Source organism: Marmota monax, unplaced genomic scaffold (assembly GCF_021218885.2).
Source record: "Marmota monax isolate L192 unplaced genomic scaffold, Marmota_monax_Labrador192_F-V1.1 WCK01_AAM20220418_F8-fsc00028, whole genome shotgun sequence".
NCBI lineage: Eukaryota > Metazoa > Chordata > Mammalia > Rodentia > Sciuridae > Marmota > Marmota monax.
In genome coordinates this window covers 1,621,933-1,632,631 of record NW_026694779.1, presented here as the reverse complement: position 1 = coordinate 1,632,631, position 10,699 = coordinate 1,621,933, and the positions used below count along the sequence as shown (strand labels likewise).

The window sequence follows — 10,699 nt, the reverse complement described above, 5'->3', positions numbered from 1 at the left end:
ACACCAAGATTCCATGGGAATCTGACTTTTTCATCAGGGTTGCCATTATCTTCTTCAGGGGACATCTTTTCACTTGGATGGTATTGGTGACATTTGAAAGGAGAGAGACTGACAGGATAGGTCCAAGCTGGTGTCCAGGTTGGTTCTTCATACCATGTCTAGACCAAGATAAGAGCTAAATGTATTATTTGTAGGAATCTCAGAAGCATCCAGTCCAATCATTCATTTGACAGGTGTGAAGGCTGAGACTCAGTGATACAAATTGATCTATAGAAAGTTAGTGGCAGAAAGCACTAGAAAACAAGTATCTTTATGTGTATTCTAGTGCTCTGTATACTCTACCACATTATTTCTTTTCATTTGGCTTTCTTTTTTTTTTTTAACAGCTCGAAATCCTGTCTTTGGAGGATAATTCTTTCTTTTAAGTTTTTATTGCTCCTCTGTTAAAATAAGGCTACTTCAAGAATGCATTCATTTTCATAAGGATCCCTTTCCAAGGGTAAACATATTGAATTCTTACATGAGCTCTCTTCCAAACTCCAAGCTGGGCAGAAATAGGCCTTAGCATATTAAGCCATGTTTGGGGTTTAGTTTGTGCTGTTGATGAGCAGCAAAGACTCTGAATGAAGAAGAGTACAGCTGGGTCAGTATTTTTGAAGGGGTAGGTACTAAGAGATAAATGATGATAATAAATATGCATTCAAAAAAAGCTTTGGGTTAATTAAGACGTAATTTACATAAATCTTTAGCTGAGAGCCAATCCTGCCCAGTGTTTGTCTAACAGAGAAGATTGAAGCAGCAAGATACAGAGAGAAAGAACAAGGTTTGGAACAGTTCTTCCTCTAACACGCTGTGTGACCTTGGGAAAGTCACTGTCATTCTATGAGTCCAGTTTCTTAATTTGTAAAGCAAATAGGTTGGTCTGGTTCTTTAAGGATCCTCCAAAGGGTGTTCCTAAGAAAAACGTGTGGGATTCCACAGAGAGAGGCACACCTGACCAGTTTGTTCCTTTCTTCTCTGCCTTCAGCTGACACTGCCCACATTCCCCGTGGTGGTGAAGATTGGCCATGCTCACTCCGGTATGGGCAAGGTAAGGCAGGGGGGGCTGCAGTGGTGTGGAGTTGGGCCCAGAGGGGCATTTTTGCTGGAGAGGTAGCTCAGTAGAGCACTTGCCTAGCATGCATGAGGCCCTAGCTTCAATCCCTCATACTGTGGGGGGAATAAAGAAGGTCAGTTTTCAGATGGGTTTGAAGGCTTCAGGGCCTTTTGACTAAGATCTCCCTTTCTTCCTCTGGACATTAGGTCAAAGTGGAAAACCACTACGACTTCCAGGACATTGCTAGTGTGGTGGCCCTCACTCAGACCTACGCCACAGCAGAGCCCTTCATTGACGCCAAGTATGACATCCGAGTCCAGAAGATTGGCGGCAATTACAAGGCTTACATGTAAGTGGGGAGGTGTAGCGTCCCAGCAGATGCTCTTTGTTCATCTCAGCCACCAGCTCTCAGTCGAACCTCACCAGGCCCATAAGGCAGGTTACAGGGAGAGCATGCCACTTAGGTCTGGAACTCCTAACCTGGGATCTTTTGAAGTCAAGGGAGAGGGGGTCTGTAAACTGAGATGAGAAATAAAATTAGTATTAATTTCACTAGCTCTCTTCAGATATAAACAAAAAACTACAGGCAATAGTAGTAGCAGTACATAGGACTTTATCACCAAAGGTGATCATGATTCTCGTGTATCACACTACAGTTGTGACAGACCTGAGTACCAGTTACTGTCATCCCTATGTAAAGCTCATGATAGTTATTAGACCTGCCTCTGTATCACATTATTTAAAGAAACACATCTTTGACTAATCAAAATGTGTTTTTAAAATATTTTTAATAACTCTAACTGGGTATCTTTGTGATCTTATATACTTCATGCACTTGCATGTTTTATATGTTTTAAACATTGAAAGGAATCCTGTGCTTCAACAGACTACCAAAAAATGGGTAAAGTTAAACTCCAAATGCAAATATCCAGCCCTAAGTCTAGTGGTTGTAAGAGTAGATGACTTCCCCACAAAACTCTATCCATATGGAAGAATGAAAAGTTAAAAATGTCCCTCATTAGAATTAAAAGAAAAATCCCCCAAATCGATGGAGGGTGGAAAGCCAGAGAAACTTTAGATGGCATTTCCTTTTGTTTCTTTGTTTTTGCAAAACGAAAAACATCCATGTTTAGTGAAAAGAAGGTGCTGGTTCGGCCTCCAATCTCAGTAGGCCATAACAGAGGTCACATGACCTGCAAGTCCACAGATGAGCTGTCACTGAGTGGCCTCTCGGTATCACGTCTGCTCCCATACTTTAGGGGGCCCCTTAAGGATCTATGTCGTATGTCCCATTGTAAACTGAGATGTAAAGTCTTACAGAATTTTGCAAACTTTAAAATATAATAAAAATATAAGAGATATATTATTATTTACTCAGAGTTTCCAAGACCCTGTTATGTGTCATGGCTCTATGCTGGGAACTTGAAAGTGAGTGTCTCTCTGTCCCTGTCTTGAGGAGGTTGCTTACAGGGACACCTTAGTAAACCATAAGCTTAGGAAGACAGTTACATTTATTGTGATTTTCTTGTCTCTGAGTTTCTACTCAGGTTTTGCCAGCTACTCAGCTATTTATTTATTTGCTTTTTTCTGAACTTGGTAGTGGTGGCAGGGAAAAGCACATCACACAGGGAATCAAGTTTCCTGGATTTTTATCTCCCATCTGCTGTGACTGAATATGCAGTCTTGGACAAGTCATCCAGCCTTTCTGAGTCTGAATCTTCTTGTCTATAAAGCAGAGCAAGAACTCCAGCCTACTCAGAACAGGGAGTTCGAAGTGAGGCTATTATGGGGGGTTTGGAGAAGAGGCACTATAGAAAGCAGCCAGTACTGTCCAAGTAGATGGTTGTTGTCGCCCCCTCCATATAAATATTTCTCAATGCCTGAAGTCAGATCTCTGGGGAGGACATTTATGGGAACTGGCACAACTACTCTCCAAATAGTACTGCATGGTGAGGATAGCACACGGAGGGCTCTGTCCATGGTGTAAGAGGACTTTTCTGTCCCCTAGGCCATTCCCTTTCCCATTAACTATATCTTGGTGAAAACTTATGATTTAAAAGATCTATTTTTGGTATTTTACTGTTTACTTAACCCTGTACTAATCGGTCCTTCTGGCAACCCTGTGTTAACAGATAGAGGCTCAAAGACTAGCTCTCTCATGGTCACCTAGCCAGCCAAGAGCAAATCCAGAACCAGATACCTGGTCTTCTACCCCCTATGTTGTCCAAGACTAGCTGATTCTTAACCCATGCTCATAGAGGGCAGGTACAGTGGATATAGCAGAGGTTGATGACTGATGCCATCATTTCCATTGAATAGATGAGTGAAGCCCAAAGAGGTTAATTGACTGACCCAGAGCCACATGACTAATATTGTAGTGAACCTCAGAAATTAACTGTTGAATGAGTGAATGAGAGTGCTAATGAAGAAGACATTGGAAGATATTCACCAGAACGCTGCAAGAGCTCTCAGGAGAAGTGGGATTCAGTTTGTATGCCCGGACACTGTGAGTAGGCAGGAGGACAGGCCACAGTACATACCCCAGGTGTTTTATATAGTTATGGACAAGTCTTAGCTTAAGCCTCAGCTCAAGTAACTAAATTAAAAAGTAATGTTAGATTGTTAAGTGAGATATAGGCAAAATTCTAATGGGATCAGAACGCATCCATTTGAAAGACCAGGTCAGAGAAGGCTTCATGGAGCCAGGCCTTCTGAGGTGGACCATTGTGGAGAGCTGAGGGCCTCACAGGTGGGAGTTTGGCTGAAGCCGTGGGGCTGTAAGCTCCACAGACAGACTTCAGGCTCTTTATGGGAAAAGCGGTTAGGGAACTGTGAGCTTCGGTTCTGGAAGGTTTCATGCCCTCCCATTGCTGGTGTGGCTCATGGCCTATCCTACCCTGGCGGGACCTTGTTGCAGGAGGACATCAATTTCGGGGAACTGGAAGACGAACACTGGCTCTGCAATGCTGGAGCAGATCGCCATGTCAGACAGGTGAGTGAGCAAAGGGGTCCAGTCCCCTGTGAGAGGGAGGCTACCATAGATGAAGAGGTGTAAGAAAGCAGGAGGGGAGCCTCTGGGCAGACAGGACTGATAAAACACAAAAGGCCCAAGCAGCCAGTCCACAAGATCAGGCAAGACTGGGTCTTGTGCTAAATTATAGAGATAAAGGCTTTGCATATCACAGAATCTCCAAGAAAGGAGTAGTAGTTAATATGGGCTGGAATAGCCAAGGAAGGCCTCCTAGAAGAGTGGAATCTGCCCTGGGCTTGAAAAGATGGGTAGGATCAGGAGAGCAGAAAGGGAAAGTTCTGTAAATAAGGGACCACCTTTGATGGCTGTGGGATAGAAAAAGCGGGTGGTGGAGATGGGAGAGATAGAGGCTGTAAGAAGAGCCCGACCAGCAAGCAGGCTTGGGGTGAGCTAATGCTCCATCCTCAGGACACCTTCCTGTCCCCTCCAGGTACAAACTATGGGTGGACACTTGCTCTGAGATGTTTGGTGGCCTAGACATCTGTGCTGTCAAAGCTGTACATGGCAAAGATGGGAAAGACTACATTTTTGAGGTAAGTCTGTCCCAATCGTATCTGAGAAACAACACCCAAGGCTGCAGGCCAAACTCTTGGCTCAAAAACTGTGTGGACAGCCCAGACTGCATTTATAGTTTAGAATCTTCTGAATTGTTGGAAGGCCCTAGACAGCACATCTGCATAGCAGGATACCTCCACCGGTGGGAAGCTATTACTTCCAACCTGCTAAGCCTATGCACACCAGGGGTGATAACTGGCAGATATGGGTTCCTGAGGTCCTAGTGCAGCCATTTCTCTGGGAAAACTATAGTGACTTTAGTATTCTTAGTCTGAGAAAGCTTCCTCCTTTTTCAGTCATTTTACAGGCAAGAAAACAGGCCTAAGTGCTGCGAGCCTGTGCCTAAGGCCACAGGGTGAATCGGTGTCTCCACCTGGGCACCTGGGGACAGGAGATTTTTCTGAGCATCCCTCTGGGCCCTGGAGACACTTTCCTTATCCTGATCCTCTAACACAACTTTTCTGACTCTCTTTTCCCATATTCAAAGAAAAGCCCATGACAGTATGAATTCTTCACATACATTGTCGCCCAGTCTTCCTAGGAGCAGGAAAGGTTCCTGGCCAGAGTGATTCTAGAGTACTAGTGTCAGGAGCCTAGCTAGAGTGGGCTTCAGGTTCAGAATCTACCCCCATGGTCTACTCAAACTCTGGGATGGCTACACCTCCCCTCCCAGAGTGGGAGCAGATGTTTCCTCAATAAATGAGACAGTTGGACTATGGAATCTATGATCCCACTAAGGCAGACATTTCCAAAAAGAAGGACCCATTGCTTTGGGCCCTGAGATTCAAAAAGAATCAGGATCAGTGGCAGGTAGAGAAGGCATCCCAAGTCAGAAGCACAGGGAGGAATCTTATCATTTAATGAAAAGAGCCTATTTGGAGACAGAGATTGTACAGGTGAAAATTCCCAGGGATGAAAACTTCCCATTCTTCACCAGAGATTTATGGGAACGTCTTTGGTGTCTTCCTTTTCCTCGGTCTACAAACTTCGAGCCCTGGGCTCTTCAAGCCCTCTCCTTTCTCTCTCCCTCTTCCAGTTACCTTCAGCTAGAAATCTCCCTCTCCCCCATCCCTGGCCTGGGTGAAGGTAAAGGGAAGTGGCTTGAGGCAAGGTTTGCAGGAGGAGGGGACAAAGGTCCTATTTTCTGCCAAGGACCATGCTTCCAACTGAAGACAAGAACGCCTGCTTCATCACCAGCCCAGGAAGACCAAGCCAGGCCTTGAAATTTCTAGACCCTTTTCTCACCCAGGCCACATCTTCCACCAGGTCATGGACTGCAGCATGCCGCTGATTGGCGAACACCAGGTGGAGGACAGACAGCTCATCACTGAACTAGTCATCAGCAAGATGAACCAGCTGCTGTCGAGGACTCCTGTCCTGTCTCCTCAGAGGCCCTTAACCACCCAGCAGCCACAGGTAAGCAGCTGTGCAGAGACACAGGATAGCCAAGAGCCACTGTTCTGGACATTGGTGGTTCTAGAATGGAGCAGAGGTCAGATACCCACAGGCCTCGATAGGATCTAAGCAGTCTTCTCCCTCCTCCTTGTCTTCCTCTGGAGGGCCGCTTATAGGCCCTTATAGGCTTATAGGCCCTTATAGGGGCCTTCTCGTGAGCAGTGTGCAGTATCAGCTGTAGGACTGACAGTCATGGAGTACTAGATCTCTTCCCTCTGAACTTGAAGTCTTCAGGGAACCAGAGCTTGCATTCTCTGAGACTCAAGATGCTCCCTTTTTCAAAATGGGAGGTCTCTGAGGAGGAGCTGAATCAGATTGCTCACTAGCTGTTCACTGCTAAATTGGGTTTTTAAAAGAAAGTGGGGGTCTTTCTGAGAAATCTGGTGCAGAAAAAGAGAAGAGTCAGTTTCTTCCTTCTGGGAGAGCAACAAGGTGAAACTCAAAATTAAAGATCTCCTTTCCCTAAGGGAGAGGAGGTGGTGGCCTTGAGTTAATAGTGCCTAACTCAGGTCCAGTCACATCATGGTGACAGTATCCTAGCTGCAGGTCTACTAGGAAATCTACAGTGAAGTTTTTTGTGGAACATTAGGCCCTGTCGCTCTAGCATGTGCCAAGGAAAGGAAGATCCCTGGACCTGGAGTTCTTTGGTTCCACAAAGAAGGTATCTTATATTTCAAAAATATTCACAGTCTTCTCGCAACTGAACTTTTGTATAATGAATGGGGGAAATTCATTGCACTTGGGGCAATGAATCAAATAATTGAACCTGATCTAGCTTTTTCCCTAAAGAACTGTGTAATTATGGGGAGAAGCTATTAGTTCGGAGTGCTTTATGGATTTTATAAATTAGAATTTATAAATTAGAATTCTCTCAAAAATCTTTAAAATCCAACATCAAACGGTTAGGGAGGTAGAATATAATAGTGATTCAAAATATGGGCTTTGAAATGAGAATGAAACCCAGTTTGAATTCTAAACCCGGCATTTATTGGTGTTGTGACCTTGGACAAGGTCTTTATCTTTGGCTCAGGAATGATAATCACAGAACCAGTCTCATAGGGTTGTTAGGAGAATTAAATGATGTAAGGAACCTAAAACATGGCAAAGTAAAGCACCTGGTGAAGATCAGCTGTTGTCCTAGAAGAAAGTAGACTCTGGCCTTGGATCCCTGCAGCCTTAGGCCTGGAGATCATCGCTGCCGCTTCTGAAGATGGGGGCCTCACCAGATTAGGCTGCACTCAGAAGCAAATAGCTGGAATCTAGAAATCCTTCAGTAAGAAAGAAGAAAGGGCTGGCACCCTTACACTGGAAGAGGGAAGGAAAAAAACAAAACAACACAGCAATGTGGGTTATTTAGGGTAGAGGAAATTACCCCCGACATTTGAATATCACAGAATCAGAGCCTGCAAGTGTTGTTGATACTCATAATAATGAACCTGAGTCATTGGAAAGGGGAATGCTGACATTTTAGTGTTTCATATTCTTTTTAAGAAAACTAGAAACAAAATGTAGGAAATATTTCCAGAAAAGAATTGACTAAAATAAAACAGTGTGACAATTGGTAAGTCAGTTCCCTCTCTGAATCTGTTTCCCGTCATATGGGAAAACATAAGAACTATCTTTTCTGCTCTAAAAATATCTTTAGGGGCTGGGCATACAGAAGACTTATCTGTTATAGTTAAAGCTTTGTCCCAGGGTTTCATGAACTGACTTCCAGACCACTCACGTATAATTAAATCAAGCCTTTATTGAAGCACACCAGTGGTGGCTGACCAGAACATAAAGCTGTTCCCCTGATGAGCCCCGAACAATTGCAAGGGCACTCCTTATAAGCCTGAAAGCCGCAAAAGGGATGTTCAGGGGGTCTAGCCAATTCAAGCAAGCCACGTTACAGAAGCGGGACAGTGCAGTCAAGCGGAGGGAAGCCTAATCAATCACAGTTAGCCCAGTCACCCCAGTTACAGAAACAGAGCCCCGTTACCCTAGTTACAGAAACAATACCCCATTAGGTAGTTTTGTGTTCTTAAAGGTTTCTATAGCAAAAGGAAAAGAACATCTTTTCCCAGTCATGACTCTTCTACTTGGCATAGTTGTTTTACAGGATGAAGTCATAAAACAAAATGGAGTCACATTTGCTCCTACTATCACGATCTATCATGCAACAAGATTCTGGGTTCCATTCCCAGCACACCACCACCAACAACAACAAAACAATAAAAATGTCTTGAGTAGAATACTTCTGTCCTTATGGATTCTGGATAAATGGAAACTCTGGGCTAACAGATAGCAACTCTCGAGTAGCCATGTTGAGAGTAGCCTTGTACAGTGGGCTCCTACCACTTGATACATAAGGTGAGGGTTTTACACCTTCTTTAGCTGATGCACACTGGATCAGACCTCTGACCAGATGGGAGAATCTGTTCCTGGGGCTGAGGCTATAACTCAGTGATACAGTGTGGCTTAGCATCATGCACAAGGCCCTGAGTTTGATCCCCAACATCACTAAATAGATAGGTGGGTGGGTAGTAGGTAGGTAGGTAGAGGGGTGGGTAGTTAGATATTGAAAAATATTTTCATGATTTAAAACATATCAGGCCTGTAACTAGATTTTTTAACTTTGTAAATGTGATGAAATAAAGATACTTGGGTACTTGTTCTGTCTTTTAGTCCACAATAGGCCTTAGTCAATAGTTAGAAATATCCTGTTAATCAGATTATTGCTTGTTCCTGCCCTAGAGAAAAAGTGACACATACAGTTGGCCTTCCCTATCTGTACATTCCATATCTGCAAATTCAGCCAACTGCCTATCAGAAATGCATTTAGGTCTATGGTGGTTGCCTCAAAAAACATAAAAGTTCAGTGTCTTTTACCTCAAAGAAAGCATTAGCTCTTCTTTGGTATAAGCCCCTTAAATTAGTCCATCTTGTGTTACTAAAATGAAATACCTGAGGCAGGCTACTTTATAAAGAAGAAAGGTTTATTTTAACTCACAGTTCTGGAGGTTCAAGGACAAGGGGCTACGTCTGATAGTGGCCTTGTTGCTAGCAGAGTCTTGAGGCAACATTAAGCATCACATAGCAAGAGATGGGGAGCACATGTATTTCTGTGTCTCTTATTTTTTTTTTTTTTCATAGTCACTGGGATTTAGTTCTGTGGGCTCCACTCTGATGACCTTATCTAATCTTAATTAAAAAAAAAAAAACTCTAAACACCAGTCAGATTATTTCTACCCTCTTAATATTTTACAATGGGGATTAAATTTTAGCACATGAACCCTGAAGGAATATTCAAAGTACCTATCCACACTATAGCATCCCTTATTTTATAAAGTTTAAATATTGCAACTTAAACATTTCTAAAGAAAAATATATCTCAAAGTGCAGGCAGAGGGCAGGGAATGTGGCTCAAGTGGTAACGTGCTTACCTGGCATGCGCGGGGCTCTGGGTTCAATCCTCAGCACCACATAAAAAATAATAATAATAATAAAAATAAAATAAAGATGTTGTATCCACCGAAAACTAAAAAAAAAAAAAGCGCAGGCAGAAAACCAAAAGGAATAAGCTTCCCTAAATATATGGGCTCCTGCAGAAATCCCTAGTAGTGAAGTCAGTCTGACTCAAGGATGAGCTTTTCTCTGTTTGTTCTCCCATTACCACTGGATATTGTAGAAAGCTCCCTGTGCTGGGAGTCAGGAGACTCCCAAGGTCCCTTGTGACCTTGGACAAGTTACTTTCCATTTCTGGACATTTCTTTCCTCACCGATGAAATGGAGTTGAGTTAGATGATTTCTAGATCTCTTTCAATTCTAAAGTCATGTAATAGCTGGAGCTAGGTAGGTACACTGCAGACTGTGAAGGCAGAGTTCCCCAGGAGATTGCTCTCCCTTCTAACATCAGCCAAAATTCAGAAGTTCCCCAAACTGCCCCAGGTTCGACAGCTCTCTGGAAGAACTCACAGAGCTCACTGAACCCTGTTGTACTCACAGTCACGGTGGATTGTGGGGAAAGGACACAGGTCAATAGTAAGTCAAAGGAAGATGCCCAGGGCAGAATCTGGGAAAGTTCAAAACTCAAAGCTTCCATTATCCTTAGGATGTGTTACCCTCACAGCGTCAGCGTGTGACCATACCCATGACGTATTGCCAACCAGGGATGCTCACCTGCACTTCAGAGTTTAGAGTTATTATGGGGCTTCATTACTACATCATGATGGACTGACTGGTCATCCTGTTGAACTCAGTCTCCGGCTCCCTGTTCCCTGGAGATCAGGCTAATGCCATGTGGCTTAGGGAACTTACCATGAATAACAAAGACACTCCTGCCACTCAGGAAATTCCAGGAGTTTAGAGGTCACTTCCTGAGAGCCTGGCATAAAGGCTAAGACCTCTTTAAGGGCAAGGCCACACTATCAGGTTAATAAGGGCAAGCACACACTATCAGGTTAGTATCACGGATGTCTCAGATACTTGCAGCCCCTTGTGGGCACAAACCTTGCCTATTCCTCTGTTTCCACTAACCAACACAGGCCTGGCCCAGAGTGTGTGCGGAAGTTAGCTCATAG

General features: G+C 43.8%; 1 protein-coding gene across 1 annotated transcript in view; it reads left to right on the top strand.

The window, feature by feature from the left end:
- Syn2 (synapsin II) overlaps window positions 1-10,699 on the top strand; it is a 147,924-nt gene that overhangs the window by 119,875 nt on the left and 17,350 nt on the right. The window contains exons 6-10 of the mRNA XM_046425682.2: window positions 1,028-1,090; window positions 1,303-1,445; window positions 4,014-4,088; window positions 4,558-4,660; window positions 5,949-6,098. Coding sequence (XP_046281638.1) covers window positions 1,028-1,090; window positions 1,303-1,445; window positions 4,014-4,088; window positions 4,558-4,660; window positions 5,949-6,098 — 534 coding nt within the window. The remainder of the gene's footprint in view (window positions 1-1,027; window positions 1,091-1,302; window positions 1,446-4,013; window positions 4,089-4,557; window positions 4,661-5,948; window positions 6,099-10,699) is intronic.